Here is an 18,505-nt window from a genome sequence, read left to right on the forward strand (position 1 = left end):
TATTTTTTATTAGACTGTCTGTATTTTTATAGGCTATATGTGTCCTTTATATATTCCTTATTTACATCTTTGGACAGATGTATATTGTAAACATATTCTTCTAGACTGTTGCTTGCATTTTTTCCCCTTAACAGTGTTATTCAACGAGCAGACATTTTAACTAATGAGAAAGTCTTATAAATTTTTTTCTTTCATGTCTTAGGAATTTTGTGTATTAAATCATCTTTTTTATGCTAAGATCACAAACATTTTCTTTTTTGGATTCTTCTACAACTTTATAGTTTTAATTTTTATATTTAAATCTGTGGCCCATACTAAGTTAATTTATATGTATGATATGACATGGGGGTTGAGGTTCATTTTTCCCCCATATGGATATCCAATTGTTTCAGCACCATTTATGAGAAGAACAGTCTTTCTAAATTAATTCACTTTAGCATATTTGTCTGTGTTTATTTCTGGACCCACTCACTGTTCTCACTGTTCTATCTCAGCCATCCAAATCACTACTCTTAGACAAATACCACACTTCCTACGTTACTGTAGCTTTACATCAAATCGCTTCTGATCAGGTAGCGTAAGTCCTTTAACTTTATTCTTCTGTTTCAAAATTGACTTGGTTATTCTAGGTCCTTTGCTTTGCCAAGTAAAATTTGTGACCATTTTGACAACTTGATTATCTTTAGGGAAAAATTTTAAATAGTAAGAAATGTCTCTTACTTTCACTCGCATTTTCCAATTCTAGCACTCTATTCATTTGTGTAAATCCTAATTTCTGTTATTATTTTTTATCACTCTGAAGGACTTCCTTTCACATTTCTTGCAATACTTGTCTGCTGGCAATGAATTCTCTCAGCTTTTATTTGTGTGAAGATGTTTTTATTTCACTTTGATTTCTGAAGGGTATTTTCTCTAGGTGTAGAATTTTTTAGCACAGTAAAAACGTCATTGCATTGTCTTCTGGCTTCTGATGAGAAATAACGTCATTATTAGCTTTATTCCCCAAATGTCATGTCATTTCTCTGGCAACTTTTAAGATTTTTTGACGTATTACTTATGATGTGCCTCAATGTTGTTTTCATTGTGTTTATCTTGTTTAGGTTTCATTGAGCTTCTTATACTTGGTTTAAGATTTTTTAAAATATGGAAATTTTTCAGCTACCCTTTCTTCAAATATTTTTCTGCTTCTCCTCTTCTCTTTTCCACCATTATAATCCCAATTTCATGTATGTTAAGTCACATGACCTTGTGACACAGGTTATTGAGGCTTTTTTTTTTTTTTTTTGCCTTATTTCTCTCTGTACTTCAGTTTGGAATGTTCCTATTGCTTTGTCTTTAAGCTCACTGACACTGATCTTCTGCCCTTTTTAGTACTCCGATTAAGACCATCCAGTGAACTTTTCAAGTATTATATTTTTCAATTCTAGAAGTTCCATTTGGTTCTGTGTGTAGCTTTCATTGTTTCCTCATTATATTCTTATTTCCCTTTAAATCCTTAAGTATATGTTAATAGCTTTTTCTTTAATAGACTTATTTTTTAGAGAAGTTTAAGGTTCACAGAAAAATTGAACTTAAATAGAGAGTTCCTCTACCCTCAAACCCAGATATATGCACAGCCTCCCACTGAATCATCATCCTGCACCAGTGATATATTTGTTATAATTGATGAACCACAATGACAAATCATTATCACCTAAACTCCATAGTTTACATTAGGGTTCACTCCTGGTGTGTATATTCTATGGGTTTGGACAAATGTACAATGACATGTACTCACCATTATAGTATCATAGAGAATAGTTTCACTGCTCTAAAAATCTTATGTACTCTGCCTATTTATTCCTTCCAATCCTCAAGTCCCTGGCAACCAATGATCTTTTTATTGTCTCCATATTTTTGTCTTTTCCAGAATGTCATACATTTGGGACCATATCATATAAAGCCTTTTTAGACTGGCTTCTTTCATTTAGTAATACACATTTACATTTTCTCCACATCCATTCATGGCTTGAAATTTTATTTCTTTTTAGTGTTGAATAATATTGCATTGTCTGGATATGCCACAATTTATTTATCCATTCACCTACTGAAGGACATCTTGGTTACTTCCAGGTTTTGGCAATTATCAATAAAACCACTAATCATTTGTGTTCAGGTTTTTGTGGGTGTGTAAGTATTCAACCACATTGGGTAAATACTAAGGAGTGTGATTACAGACCATATGGTAACAGTATGTTTAGTTTTGTAAGGAACTGCCAAACTGTCTTCCAAAGTGGCTGAACCATTCATTGTGCAATCCCACAAGCATTGAATGAGAGTTCTTGTTCTGTATCTTTGCCACTGTTGGTGGTGTCAGTGCTTTGGACTTTCATCATTCTAATAGGTGTGTAGTGGTATCTCGTTGTTTTAGTTTACAATTCCCTAATGATATATGATGTTGAGCATCTTTTTTATGGTCATTTGTCATGTGTATTTTTTGGGGGGGTAAGTGTCTGTTAAGGTCTTTTGCCTATTTTTTTAAATGTTTTTTTATTATATTATGTTAGTCACCATACAGTACATCCCCGGTTTCCGATGTAAAGCTCGATGCTTCATTAGTTGCGTATAACACCCAGTGCACCATGCAACACGTGCCCTCCTCACTACCCATCACCAGTCCATCCCATTCTCCCACCCCCTCCCTTCTGAAGCCCTCAGTTTGTTTCTCAGAGCCCATAGTCTCCCATACTTCATTCCCCCTTCTGATTACCCCCCTTTCTTTATCCCTTTCTTCCCCTACCGATCTTCCTAGTTCTTATGTTCCATAAATGAGAGAAATCATATGATAATTGTCGTTCTCTGCTTGACTTCTTTCACTTAGCATTATCTCCTCCAGTGCCGTCCATGTTGCAGCAAATGTTGGGAACTCATTCTTTCTGATAGCTGAGTAATATTCCATTGTATATATGGACCACAACTTCTTAATCCAGTCATCTGTTGAAGGGCATCTCAGTTCTTTCCACGATTTGGCTATTATGGACAATGCTGCTATGAACATTGGGGTGCATATGGCCCTTCTCTTCACTACATCTGTATCTTTGGGGTAAATACCCAGTAGTGTAGTTGCTGGGTCAGAAGGTAGCTCAATTTTTAACTTTTTAAGGGACCTCCACACTGTTTTCCAGAGTGGCTGTACCAACTTGCATTCCCACCAACAATGTAGGAGGGATCCCCCTTCTCCACATCCTCTCCAGCAATTGTTGTTTCTTGCCTTGTCAATTTTTGCCACTCTAACTGGCGTAAGGTGGTATCTTAGTGTGGTTTTGATTTGAATTTCCCTGATGGCTAATAATTTTGAACATTTTTTCATGTGTCTGTTAGCCATTTGTATGTCATCATTGGAAAAGTGTCTGTTCATATCTTCTGCCCATTTTATGATTTATTTGTTTCTCGTGTATTGAGTTTGAGAAGTTCTTTGTAGATCTTGGATACCAGTCTTTCATCTGCAGTGTCATTTGCAAATATCTTCTCCCATTCCGTGGGCTGCCTCTTAGTTTTTTTGACTGTTTCCTTGGCTGTGCAGAAGCTTTTTATCTTGATGAAGTCCCACAAGTTCATTTTATCTTTTGTTTCTCTTGCCTTTGGAGATGTGTCATGAAAAAGTTTGTTTTGGCCGATGTCGTAGAGGTTGCTGCCTATGTTCTCCTCTTGGATTTTGATGGATTCCTGTCTCACATCAAGGTCTTTCATCCATTTGGAGTTTATCTTTGTGTATGGTGTGAGAGAGTGGTCAGGTTTCATTCTTTTTTTTTTTTTTGCCCATTTTTTGATCATGTTGTTTTTTATTATTGAGTTTTAAGAAATATTTGTATGTTTTGGATGCGCCCTTTAACAGATATATCTTTTGCAAATATTTTCTCCAGTCTGTGACTTATCTTCTCATTCTCCTAACAATGCCTTTCACAGAGGAGAAGTTTATCATGCCTTTGGTGTTAAATCTCCAAAGTCATTGCCATACTCTAAGATCATTTAGATTTTCTCCTATGTTAACTTCTAGGAGTTTTGTAGTTTTGCATCTTACATTGAAGTCTATGGACTATTTTGGGTTAATTTTTGTGAATGATATAAGGTTTGTGTCTGGATTCTTTATTTTTGCATGTAAGTGACCAGGTGTTTCAGTACCGTTGGTTGAAAAGACTACCTTTTCTCTTTTGTACTGCCTTTCCCCTTTTGTCAAAGATCAGTTGACTATAATTATGTGGATCTGTTTTGGGGTTCTCTATTCTGTTCTGCTGATCCATGTGTCTATTCTTCTGCCAGTACCACACTGCCTTGACTACTATAGCTTTATAATAAGTCTTAAAGTCAGGTAGTGTCTGTCCTCCAGCTTTGTTCTTCTCCTTCAATATTGTGTTGTCCATCCTGGGTATCCTGGACAAAATTCAACACCCATTTATCTTTGAAAATGTTTAGAAAACTAGAAAAAGAAGGAAATTTCCTCAAACCAATAAAAGGTATCTAAAAAAATTACACCTAACATCATATTTAACGATAAAATATTGAATACTTTTCCTTAAGTTTGGAACAAGACAAAGATATTTCCAATATTCGGGCAGGCAAAGATATCTCAAAGAGGACATGGAAAACATTAACTACAAAAGAAAAAACTGATAGATAAGACTTCATTAAAATTAAAAACTTCTGCATAAAAAGAAAAATATACTGGTAAGTCACTGACTTAGGCTAAATAGTTGTAATATATGTATCTTTCAAAGAGCTTGTTTCAGAATATATAAAAATAAGCTCCTACAACTTGATTTTAAAAAAGAAAAGATAACTCAATTTAAAATGGCAAAGGACTTGACCAAACATTACACAAAGAAGATATATAAGTGACCAAAAAAAGAACATGAATAAGTTTTCAACATGATTAATCTTTAGGACAACATTAAAAGAACTGCCAATATCAGCTGTTACCAAGAATGTGGAGCAACAGGTAATCTTGTACATTGCTTGTGGCAGTGTAAGATGGGACAAGTACTTTGGAAAGGTATTTTGCAGTTTCTAAAAAAGTTAAACATGCATCTTTCCAATGACCCAAGATTCCATTTCTAGGTATTTACCCAAGAGAAATTAAAACATAATGTCCACAAAAAGACACAAAAATGACCATAGCAGCTTTATCATAAAAAATCAAAACTGGAAACAGTCCAGGTGTCCAAGCAGGTGGAATGAATATTCAAATAATTGTGATATATTCATAAAATGGAACAGTACTGAGAAAAAAAAATGAAATACTTATCACACATCAGCCTTGATGAATCTCAAAAAAATTATGTTGAGTGAAAGAAGCCAGACACAAAAGAATACAAGTGGTCCGTGAACAACACAGGTTTGAACTGCATGGGTCCACTTATATGTAGGATTTTTAAAAAAGAGTCAACAGCAAAAGCCACAAGGCATTTATTTACAGCTGCCTACCCCACTCTCCAAAGATGGAATGGAAGGCAGCTGGCACAGAGGCAGCACTTGCTACATGAGTGCCTGGGGAGACCTACGGAGGGAAGATCTGCAGGTTGCCCTAAGTGAGGATAGGGTGGTCAGGTGGTGCATCCAGGGCTAGCAAGCAGAAGGCTGATCTAAAGCAAAAGAACACAGCCAGAGGGCAGTGATGACATTGTGCAGGGAGCCCCATACCCCCCAGAGTCCTCCACCCACTGGCTCTAGTGTTACTTCGGGGGGGCCATGGACCTTGGTCCTGTTGCAGGCCCAGAGCAGATTCTTCACTGTGGTGGCCCCCTGCCTCGTGGCCTCCTAGAGATCAGTGTACTCCTGTTTGGCTGAAGCTGAAATGGCCACCTCCAGGTTGTACACCTGGTATACAACTCCAGGCAGTGGTACAGCTCTATTGTGCCTCTAGACTGCTTTCACCACCCATAGGCCCACCCAGCAGCTGCTGTTGCTGAGCTGACACCACCAGACTGCAGAACTTTGTCATTCTGGGGCAGTCCCTCCCGCTGCCCCTGGCCTAGGCAAGCATAGTACAAAACTGTAAATGTATTTTTTTTTCCTTACGATTTTCTTAATAACATTTTCTTTTCTCTAGGTTGCTTTATTGTAAGAATACAGTATATAATACATATAACCTACAAAATGTGTGTTAACTTACTGTTCATGCTATTGGTGAGGCTTTCAGTCAACAGTAGGCTATTAGTAGATAAGTTTTGGGGGAATCAAAAGTTATACTTGGAGTTTCAACTGTGCCAGGATTATCATCCCTAAGCCCTGCCTTGTTCAAGGATCAACTGAACTTACTATATGAGCCCATTATTATATATGATATACCAATACAATTAATCTATGATAAGAAATATCGGATTAAATGCCTGTTTGTGGGGGTTAAGGTTTAACTGGAAAATAGCACAAGGGAAATTTTTAGGGTTTGTTATTTATTCTAGGCAATGGGAAGTTACTGAAGGTTTTTCAACAGTTCAGTGCCACCATGTTCACACCGTGTATAGGATATATCAGCACACCAAGATAGTAGAGTGGAAAGAGAATTGGAATGAGATCAGAAGAACTTGGTTGAATGCCTAGCTTGGTCATAGACTCTAAACTTGGAAAGTTTCTATGCACTTCATCTTCTTCATTCAAAAATTGAAAGGTTAAATTAATCTCTAAAATCTTTCAAAATACTCTGTGAACATATGAGATGGCATCTGTAGCAACGAGAACAGGAAGAATGCCCTTGCAATAAAATTAAGGAAAGGTAATAAGCACCAGAGCCTGAAAGGTGTGAATGGCAACGGAGAGGGGCTTTAAATGAGAAAATAATTCAATGCAGGGGCAAGAGAGAGAAAAGAGCCATGGAAGGTTATGAAGATTTTAATCTAAGGGACTACCTCTTTTTGTGGGCTCTGTAGTTTGAACTCTAATGTTACTTGGATGTTTAATGCTAAAAGCTGTATAAATGTGTCTTTTGATAAGTGATAACCCAGTCTGGAGGTTACATTTAGAAATAATAACTCCATTTAATCCTTGTAATTATTTGAGCTTGTCTAAATGTAATTTTTAAAAATATTTTATTTATTTATTTGTCAGAGAGAGAAAGAACAGTAGAGCACAAGCAGGGGGAGCGGAAGGCACAGGGAGAGGCAGCCAGAGGGAGAAGCAGGCTCCCGGTTGAACAAGGAGCCCTATGTGGGACTCGATCCCAGGATCCTGGGATCATGAGCTGAGCCAAAGACAGAGGCTTAACCACCTGAACCACCCAGGCATCCCCAAATGTGATTTTTAAAAATACCTTTTAAAACAGGAAGCTGATGATAAGCTGCAAGTTTTGGCTGAAATAAATTTTCCATTAGAACTCGTTCCATAAAAAATAAATCCTGACGAAACTTGTCAGATTTCATTATTGACTCTGAGTGATCTTCTTCATCATCACGGATTTTAGTCAGAATTACATTTTCTATATCCATTAAAGAACTAGCTTCACTATCTGTAAAATACAAACATGATGCAATGATAAAATAATTTAAATAGCATTAGATGATACATGTATTACAAAAATCACATTGTCATTACTATTTGTTTTCCTCCAATATTCAGCAACTTCAATAAATACTTATTGAATATTTTTTATGTACCAAGCATATGGAAGATATACATATATTATCTCATTTTGGAATTCTTAACCACTCAAAAATGTACTGTTTATCAGAAGATAAGCAATGATAACCTCATAGGTAATTTATATCTCTATACATTGTTATTCAAATTGAAATAAAACTATTAGTCTTCAGATAGAGGTCTGATTTGATTATTGCTTTTCAGAAATGCTACACCACTGTGTTAACTTTTTATTGATGCTAAAATAAACTACCAAAAACTTAAGTGGATTAAAACCATGCAAATTTATTATTTTGGAGTTCAGTAGATTAGAAGTCTGACCCAGGTCTCATTGGGCTAAAACCAAAAAGTTAATAGCATCATGTTCTTTTCTGGAGGCTCTAGAGAATTCATTTCCTTATCTTTTTCAACTTCTAGAGGCCACCCACACCCTTCTTGAAAGACAACATCATCACATCTCTCCAACCTTCTTCTGTTATTACATATCTCTATGACCACAGCTCAGAAAGGTCTCTACTTTTAAGTACCCGTATGTTTAGATTGGGTTCTCCCATTCTACTAACAGAAACCACAACAAAGGCTCTTGGCCACATTTCCCCCTCATTCTTTCTGCCTCCTACCACCAACCCTGGTGCTTTTCTGTGTACCCCACAACATAGAATGTCCCCTTCTCTTGAGATCTGTGAATACAACAAGCTATCTTTTCAATGGCAATAGTGTCCCAATCTGTTGGCATTGCCATGCCTAAATAATAATAAAATCCACATTTAAAAAATCATCTACAAGAAATGCAATTTAAATGTAAAGACACAGATAGATTAAAGGTAAAGAAATAGAGCAATATATACTACGTTAACAGTAATCAAAAGAAGATGGAGTCTATATTTAATTTCAGACGAAGTAGACTTCAGAGCAAGGAAAATTATCAGAAATCAAGCGGAGCATTGCATCATAATAAGGAAATCAATTCTCCAAAAACACACAACAATCCTAATCATTTATGCAGCAGAAAACAAGACTACAAAATATTTAAGGCAAAAACTGATAGAACTGCAAGGAGAATCAGACACATCCACTGTTATAATTGGAGACTCTAACACTATTTTAATAGAATACATGTTTTTCTCAAGCTCACTTGGAATGCTCGCCAAGCTAGACCACATTCTGGGCTACAAAGCACACTTCAACAAATTTAGAAGAATAGAAATCATACAAAATATGCTCTCAGACCACAGTGGAATTAAACTAGAATTCAACAAAAAGATAGCTGGATAATCCCAAAATATTTGGAAATTTTTAAAAAATACATAAATAAAAAATAGGTCAAAGAAGTCTCAAATGAAAATTAAAAATATTTGAACTAAATTAAAATAAAATATAACTTATCAAAATGGGTGAGATGCAACAAAAAGAATGCTTAGAGGGAAATTTATAGCTTTGAATGCATATATTAGAAAATAAGAAAGATCTAAAAATTAGTAATCTAAGCTTCCATCTCAGGGCACTAGAGTAAGAAGAGCAATGTAAGCCTAAAGCTAGCAGAAAACAAATATATATAAAAATAAAAGCATAAATCAGTGAAATTGAAAACAGGAAATCATCAGAAACAATCAATGAAATTAAAAATTGTCTCTTTGAAAAGATCAATAAAATTCATAATCATCAGCCACGCTAACCAAGAAAAAAAAGTAGAATACATAAATTGCCAATACGAGCAATAATAGAGGTGTCATCACTACTGATCCCATAGACCAAAGGAATAATAAGGGAAAACTGTGCATAACTCTATGTCCACAGATTTGATTACTTAGATGAAATGGAAAAATTCCTTGAAAGACATAAATTGCCAAAACTCACACAAAGTGAAATATATCATCTGAATAGGCCTATCTCTCTTAAAGAAATTGAATCAATAATTAGTAAATTTCCAAAATAGAAATTGGCCCAGATGGTTTTACTGGTGAGTTATATCAAACATTTAAGACCTGTTTATATGATCTATTTCAGAAAGTAAGTAGAAGGAACACTTCCCAATTCATTTTGTTGGGCTGGCATTACTCTAACACTAAAACCAGATGAAGACATTACAAAAAAGGAGAATTAGAGAACAATATTACTAATGAAAACAACACAAAAATCCTCAACAAAATATTAGCAAATCAAATCTAACAGTGTATAAGAAGAATTATATACTCCAACAAAGTAGGGTTTTTCCAAGTATGCAAAGCTAGTGCAATACTTAAAAATCAATTAATGTAATTCATTCCATCAACAGGCTAAAGAAAGAAAATCACATTAGATTCAGAAAACTCTTGACAAAATCTAACACCCCTTATGATAAAAAGTTCCAGGAAACTGGGGCACCTGGGTGACTCAGTTGATTAGGCATCTGACTCCATTTCAGCTCTGGTCATGATCTCGGGGTCATGATCTCAGGGTCCTAGATTAAGCCTCGAGTCAGGCTCTGTGTTCACTAGGGGGTCTGCCTTTCTCCCTCTCCCTCTCCCTCTGCCTCTCCCCCCACTCACAATCAGGCTCTCCCTCTCTCTCTCTCTCTAAAATAAATAAGTACATCTTAAAAAAAAAAAAAGCTCCCAGGAAACTAAGAATAGAAGTGAATTTCCTCAACTTGATTTTCAAAAAATCTATGAAAAACCTACAACTAACGTATCTAATGGTGAAAATGTGAAAATTTCCCTACTAAAGTAAGGAATAAGGTTAGGATGTCCCTCTCACCACCTTTATTCAACATCATACTAGAAGTCCTAGCTAACACAATAATTCAAGGAAAAGAAATGAAATTTATACAAATTGGAAAGGAAAAATCTTTGTAGATGACACAGTTGTTTATGTAGAAAATCCCCCCCAAAAATTGTCAAAAAGATACAATTCTCCAACTAATAAGCAATTATAGCAAGGTCACAATATACAAGATTAATATAGAAAAGTCAATGCCTTTCATATAAATGAGTAATGAACAATTGAAAATTGAAATAAAAATCATAATACTATTCATATTAGTACTAAAAAGTTAAATGCTTAAGATATAAATCTAACAAAACATGTACAAAATCTGCATGAGGAAACTACAAATCTCTGATGAAAGAAATCAAAGGAGATCCAAACAAATACATTTTCATGAATAGGAAGTCTCTGTTTTGTTAAGATGCCAATGCTTTCCAATTTGATCTATAGATTCAATGCAATCCCAATCAAAATCCCACCAAGCTATTTTACAGATGTTGACAAACTGATTCTCAAGGTTATACAGAGAGTCAAAAGACCAAGAATAGCTGACACAATACTGAGGAAGAACAAAAGACTGACACTACCCAATTTTAAAAATTACTACATAGCTCCAGTTAACCAAAACAATGTGATATTGGAGAAAGAATAGACAAAATTGATCAGTGGAACAGAATAGAGTGCTCAGAAATAAGACCACACAAATATAGCCAACTGATATTTGACAAAGGAGCAAGAAAATTCAAGGAAGTCCTTTCAACAAATGAACTGGACATTCATGTGTCAAGAAAATGTAGACATAGAATTTGTGACTTTCACAAAAATTAACTGAAATTAACCTTAGACCTAAATATAAAATGCAAAACTATAGATTTTTGTAAGACACATAGGAGAAAATCTAAGTGGTTTTGGGTTTGGTGATAAATCTTTGGATACAAGTCCAAAAGTACAATCTGATAGAGAAAAATAATGTTAAATTGGACTTTATTAAAGTTGAAAATTTCTGGTCTGTGAAGGATTGCTAAGAAAATGAAAAGACAAGCCCCAAACTGGGAGAAATTTGGTTATCTGAAAAGGACTTATTTTGTAATTCAAAAACTCAACAATAAGAAAATAAACAGCCCAATTTTAAACAGGACAAAAATTCAAATAGACACTTCAGCAAAGAAGATCCACATATGCCAGTAAATATATGAAAAAATGTTCAACATCACATGTCATTAAGAATTTGCAAATTAAAACAATAATGAGATACCACTACACACTTGTTAGAACAGCTTAAAGATTTTTTAAAGTAACAATATCAAATGCTGACAAGAATGAGGAGCAACAGCCACACTCATTGCTGATGGTAATACAAAATGGTACAACCACTTTGGAAGACAGTTTCATAGTTTCTTAAGAGTCTAAGCATATTCCTACTGTATGATCCAGCAACTGTACTCCTAGGTATTAACCCAAATGAGGTGAAAAGTAATATCCATACAAAAACCTACACATGAATGTTTATAGCAGCTTTGTTCATAGTCAACAAAAACCAGAGTCAATCAAGAAATCCTTCAATAAATAAATAAACAAATCATGGTACACCCAGAATTTAACATTATCTACTGATAAAAATAAATGAGCTGTCAACTCATGAGAAGACACAGAGGAACCTTAAATGCATATTGTTCAGTGAAAGAAGCCAGTCTGAAAAAAGGCTACCTATTGTATGATTCCAACTACATAACATTTTGGGAAAAGCAAAACCATAGACATAATAAAAAGATCAGCAATGGTCAGAGCTACAGAGTAGGGAGGAATGATGAGTAGGTGGAACACAGGGGATATTCAGGTCAGTGAAACAATTCTGAATGCAACTGTAATGATAGAAACACGTCATTATGCATTTGCCAAAACTCATAGGACTGTATGTACAACACGAGGAGTGAAACTTGATGTAAATTAAGGATTTAAGTTAATAATAATATATCAATATTGATTCATCAATTGTAAAAAATGTACCACACTGATGCCGGATGTTAGGAATAGGGGAAGCTGTGGTGGGGGGAGGAATGAAGGAAGAAGTTATAAGGATCTCTCAGTACTCTCTGCTCAACATTTCTGTAAATCTAAACCTGTGCTTGAAATGTCTATTACTTTTTCAAAATTTAAGCTCTCTGAAAAAAAAAAAAAGCCCATGAGAGAAAATAATTTTTCCCTGTGAACTGAGCTAGGATCTTACACATATTCAAAGATGAAAATCATGGTCCCTCCCCCCCTCAATATAATAGAAGATTAAAATACAACCTGTACATTCAAAGTTTAAATGGAATAGAAACACTTCTTAAACCAAATATGGATCATATTTAACTTTTTTCTCTTTGTGTTTGAATTATAAAATCTCAGAGGCAAAAGGAACCCTGGAGGTGATCTAGTCCTAGTTTTTATCTGAATCTCCCTTACATTCTCCATAAATCTGATCGCTCAGCTCTGTTGCCAATCTTTGTCTATTTTTTATTTTCTCCCTTTTCCTAGTTCTGGTCTCCCCTACCACCTTAACTGGCTATAACACTAAAAGTATATTTTTATTTTGAATTGTAGTTCTTGAATATGGCTTTATTATCCCTTTTTGCTTTTAAAAACACAGCCATATATACAAGAAATAGAAAATCCACAAATTGAAACATTTTTCTTTGAGGATCTTCCACTTACACTTTTCTGTGTGTCAATGGCCTTAATAGAGGTGGAGTACATATATCCAATTTTGAAGTCCCAATGTAATTTTCAGTCTAAGATTGATGTTTTTCCTAGCAATTTTTGGTAGGAAAAATTTTAACTTCTAAAAGCAAAACTACTATATGGACATTAACATTTAAGCAAAAAAAATGTTTCTTTAGTAATAATTAATAATTCATTCTTCCCCTTCATTGTTCTCTAGGAAAATAAACTGATGTTCATTACAAACAACTTTAAGTAAAACATGGCTATAGTGTACAGGACTGTAAATATAATTTTTTTAAAAAACAAAAGAATAAAGATAACATAAAGTTTCAATTTTTTGAAATATTAAACTTAAGATACAATGATAGACCAAAATTTTAGGTGGTAAGGCCTGAAGATCCAGAGTTCCTGAAGGAAATGTAGTCAGTTATAAATAAGGTAATTATTTTCTGAAAATTATTAATTCTCTTTAAACTTGATTTTTCAAAAATATTTCCTCATTTATTATTTTTAAATATTACATTTGTCTTTGGGTAAAATGGGTGAAAATAGAAATATTTCAATTTAATTTATGAAAATTTACCAAAACTTTACCAAAACTTGCCAGGGTATAGTTATTCTGAAATAAGGACTACTTGTTATATGTAGCGATATCATTTTATAAGGAAAATGACTCAGAAGTTCAGAATAGGGAGAATAAAACTGTATAACTATATAACCAAAAACAATCAGAAATGGCACTTAACAAATTTCTTATAACTGGACTTTGTAAAAATTCTTCCATATTACTAAGTGTATTTGGAAAGTTAAAATTTTGTGTTGACTTTAATTAAAGCATTTAATCTCAAAACTTAGAATACTAAAAGCTAAAGTTGTAATGCAGGATTTCTCAACCTTGGTAGTATTACATTTTGGCCAGGTCATTTCTTGTTGTGGGGGCTGTTCTGTGTACCAAAGGATCGTTAGTAGTATCACTGGCATTGACCCAAAAGATATTCTCATAGTCATGACAACCAAAAATGTCTCCAGATATTGTCAAACATCTCCTGGGGGAGGTAAAATCATGCCCAATTAAAAGCTATGGTTGTTAATTTTATCTCCATTTTAAGTTGTCGCAAAGTTAGCATACATTCTTTTTCTTAGAAACTGTACAGTCTACATAAAGAAAAAGAAAAGAGAAAATTATGGAACCCACATGTTCCCATATATATGAAAGAGAACTTAAGAGCAAGTAAAGAAGAAACAGAGGAAGACAGAATCCTTGAAACTCTTGACAGGTATCCAAGAAAAATTAAAATTTTTTAGTTCAGAGTCCAAGATGATGTGAAAGAGTAACCATGCTATTTTTGAGTAAAAGTTGTACTTTTATGTTCCACCAGAAAGTAAGTACCATACCTGTTAAGAAAGAATTTATTTATAACAGCATGTGAAAACATCATTTTTAAAAAAACTGAAAGAGGGGCGCCTGGGTGGTGCAGTCGTTAAGCGTCTGCCTTCGGCTCAGGGCGTAATCCCAGCGTTCTGGGATCGAGCCCCATATCAGGCTTCTCCACTAGGAGCCTGCTTCTTCCTCTCCCACTCCCCCTGCTTGTGTTCCCTCTCTCGCTGGCTGTCTCTCTCTGTCAAATAAATAAATAAAATCTTAAAAAAAAAAACTGAAAGAGTGCTTGCTTCGGCAGCAACATAGTAATATTGGAATGGTACAGAAAAGATTAGCACAGCTCCTGTGCAAGGATGACATGGAAATTCATGAAGCATTCCATTAAAAAAAAAAAAACAAAATAAATGAAATCTTACTTTTTTCTATAGTACTCCCTGTTACTCTTTGCTCTCGATCTTTAGAAGGTATACTTGCTTTACTAGTTGATTCAAGCATAGATTGTTTTGTTGGTAAAGGTGAAAGATCCATAGCATTATAAGAATCATACAAATCCCAAGTGCTGGACATTACACCTAAATAAAGAGAAAGAAAGGTAAAAATTATTTTGAACCAAATTCTAATAGATTAGTTTATACATAACTAGTTATAGCAAAATCTAAGATAAGAACATCAACTGTTTAAGAATACTATTTTTTACAATGGCAGGAAGTAAAGATGAAAAAGAAATAAATCATGAGGACAGGTTGAGATCCTTAGCTATCACACTTCTTGCATCTACATATACGTTAGTGTTTTCATGATGACTCCAAATTATCCTCACCATCCTTCTGATCCCCACACCTCTCTCCCCTCTATCCCAAGCTGATGGTGCATAATCTCATCCATCTGTCAGTATAGGTCTTGCCTGATATGGATTTGGACAACCATGTCACAATAAGGATTTAATGTTCCTTTACTTACGGTTAACATGTTTATATTCTATAGAACTTTTAATTTATTATCATTTAATTCCACTTTTATCACAAAAAATCTCCTATATACTTATGAGAAAAGATTATACTTGGGAAATTGGTAGACTCTGTTCTCAAGAAACTTGTAGAGTAATATGGTTATTATCTTTCCTTCTAAAAATTTTTGTTTACATTGGCTACAATTTCTTCAAATGAGCAAATATAGCAATGGTCTCCAAACAAAAATTGGACATGTTATTTATCTCCAAATAAAAAAAAAAAGTTCCACCCTTTTCATTACTGATATAACAATGAAAGGTTCATGTAACAATTATTTTATCAGTGATCATGTAATAAAATACTCCTACTTGCTAAACTTGCAAAACTTAAAGTACAGTGATTTTCTCTGAAAATCAAAACAAGATCTGGGTATAAATGCAACCATTTCATTGTTATAACTTTTATTTTCATAAAATAAAATTAAGGAGCTCTGGATTTCACAATGCTTTCAATTAGTAAGAATGTTAACTCACATTTCATAATAACATTTCTATTTTATTGAACTTAATAATATCTAACAAAGTTATACACAGAATAAATACCTTGTCTATTTTGCTGAATTTAAAAGGGTACAATTTCCATGTTCATAAAGTAAAAGACCACAAAAAGAAATTGTCTTTGAATATTGAAATACCTAACCTTCTTTTTCTTCCTTTAACTGAAAGTTTAGTAATTTGGGTATATAGGAATATATTGTTACATCGTCAGCAATAATTGCTACATAAATAAGGGTACTGTGTTATAAATGAGCAATGTAAAATGCTAGGGTGATTTAAAGTTGTTTCTTGTTTGAAGATAAATAACATTGGTAAGTTTAGTTTGTGTACCATCATGAGATTTGTACATTTGAATAAATTAACCTAAGAAATAAAAAATCTCAAACCACATGCCATAATATCATGTACAAAATGAAACAATAAATAATGAGTGATTGTTTTTTGTTCATTTTTGGGGGGGCATTGGAGTTTTTTAAGTTTTTATTAACAGTTAACATACGGTGTAATATTAGCTTCAAGTATACAATTTAGTAATTCAACACTTCCATACAACACCTGGTGCTCGTCACAAAAAGTGCATTCCTTAATCTTCATCACCCATTTAACCCATTCTCCCACACACCTCCTCTCTGATAATCGCAAGTTTGTTCTCTATAGTTGAGTCTGTTTCTTGAAAAAAAAAATTGAATGATCGTGACTTTCCAATTTTATACTGCTATATTCTATTAAAGAAAGTTTTAACTAGTATCAGAAAAAAGTATTCCCAACTATACCTGTGTTTTGAGCATTTCTGAGTCAAGGATATGTCTAAATAGTTTTTACCCATCTTAAAATATTGTTTCTATCTACTAGTTTAATTCAGACTATAAAAAGAGAGTGATTAGCCATATAACATTTATAGAAAAATAATTTTTAGCTGAGTAAAAAGATATGCTCACTATTTAAAAAGAGAAAAAAAGATAAATATGACTTGCATATCCATCACCCAGAGATAATATCTGCTAACATTTTGGTGTATGTCCTTCCAGATTCACATATGAACAAATACATATGTGTATTTTTTTTAATAAAAATGAGCTCATAGCACATGTTTTATAAAAACACTTTATTGTAGTATAATATACATAGAAAACAAGCTGGCTTTATGAAATCTACAGTTGTAGGATTTAACTATATTTTTAAAAGTCAGCCAGGAATAGTAATACATTTATTGAATTATCCATTTATTCGAAATGTCACTTTTATCATAAATTACTATATGTATACTGTTAGACGGAAAACTTTACAGGGAATCTTTACAGGGAACCTCAACTAAATTAACACCTTGGCCTCTCTATGTCCCTCATTCACTCATTACCAGAGAAAAAGTGACTAATCCTATAGGAGAGTTTAGGAGAAGAAATTGCGCTCAGCCACTTTTGGATCCTTTTGTTAGGTCTGTTCAGTGGAAGAAAGCATGCTTTCTGGTCTGTTCTCACTCCTAAAAAGGAGGTCTGTGCTTGTGCAGCATTTCATTTTTTTGTCTTGAATAAAAACTATTCACTATTTAGTGAAGCAATTTCATATGGTCTTATTACTTCTATATACGAGATATGATCCCTTAATATTTAATTGGTTAGTATTGAAATTTTTAATATAAACTTTCATTATTTTAAATAAAATTTTTCTGTGAAATACATATCACTCACAGAAGAGTGTATAACACATATATGTGTAGTATAAAGAATTACTATCGTGTACTCACCACCCAGGATAAGAAATAAAACATTTCCAGGGGCTTAGAAGCCCTGGACACTCTTCTCTCTAGCCCACTTCTTTCTAGCTACCTCCAATAGCACATCCACTTTCCCTAACTTTTGGATAGGTCATTCTCTGCTTTGTTTTAAGGTTTTTCTCCTGTGGTAGATGCTGTTGGTGCCCTGCCCATATCTGCTATGCATTACTTCTTACTCGCCAACCTCCAACTGCCAGCATCTATATTGCTTTGCTTGGGGCTATCTTTGGCCACCAAGGCCACTTTGATGTCCACAAATTTGGCTAGAAGTGCCAACGAACTAACCAGTCCATCACCTTCAAACAATGATTTAGAAAGTTGGAGCATGATAAAATAACTCTGACTCCCAAAATTCTCTAGCATTGAACTCCAGTTACCCAAAGAGGTGATTTGTTAGATAACATAACCTTTTCTGGCTGCCTACCCTTTCTTGTTTCATTTACTTACTCCCCTACCAATATTTCTTAGGATTACCTCCAAAATAAACTATGTGCACTCAGAACCTTTTTTAAGAGGTTTCTTCTTGGAAAACTTGTGAAGTTCAGAATCCACAGGCATGGAAGGCTCTCTGACATATGCATACGTACATAATATATTGTCTAGTTTTAAAAATTGGATAGCAAACACTACCATAGATGCATAAAAAAAAGAACAAAATAACCACTATTAGATGAGGACTACTAAAGGAGGACTCTCAGGAGAAGATCATCAGAACAGTCTGGGTCATGCTCCGACTTCAGCTTCCCTGCGAGTTTACAAGAGCCACTAATGAAGAAATCACATG

General features: G+C 34.1%; 1 protein-coding gene and 1 non-coding gene across 5 annotated transcripts in view; one reads left to right on the forward strand and one right to left on the reverse strand.

Moving 5' to 3' along the window:
- Positions 1-18,505, reverse strand: part of DNAI4 (dynein axonemal intermediate chain 4) — an 83,553-nt gene that overhangs the window by 25,875 nt on the left and 39,173 nt on the right. For all 4 annotated transcript variants that reach the window (XR_006780442.2, XM_087865983.1, XM_087865982.1 and 1 more), the window contains 2 exons: positions 14,857-15,012; positions 7,283-7,477 (listed from right to left, as the gene is read on the reverse strand). Coding sequence is in view for 3 of the 4 variants with exons in the window: in XM_087865983.1 (XP_087722109.1) it covers positions 7,283-7,477; positions 14,857-15,012 (351 nt within the window). In the remaining variant the exon portion in view is untranslated. The remainder of the gene's footprint in view (positions 1-7,282; positions 7,478-14,856; positions 15,013-18,505) is intronic.
- Positions 14,724-14,828, forward strand: LOC123795454 (U6 spliceosomal RNA). The gene has a single exon (XR_006780503.1). It is a non-coding gene; the product is annotated as a U6 spliceosomal RNA (small nuclear RNA).

This window comes from Ursus americanus, chromosome 12 (genome assembly GCF_024610735.1).
Source record: "Ursus americanus isolate L20-20 chromosome 12, mUrsAme1.1.p, whole genome shotgun sequence".
In the NCBI taxonomy this organism is placed as follows: Eukaryota; Metazoa; Chordata; class Mammalia; order Carnivora; family Ursidae; genus Ursus; species Ursus americanus.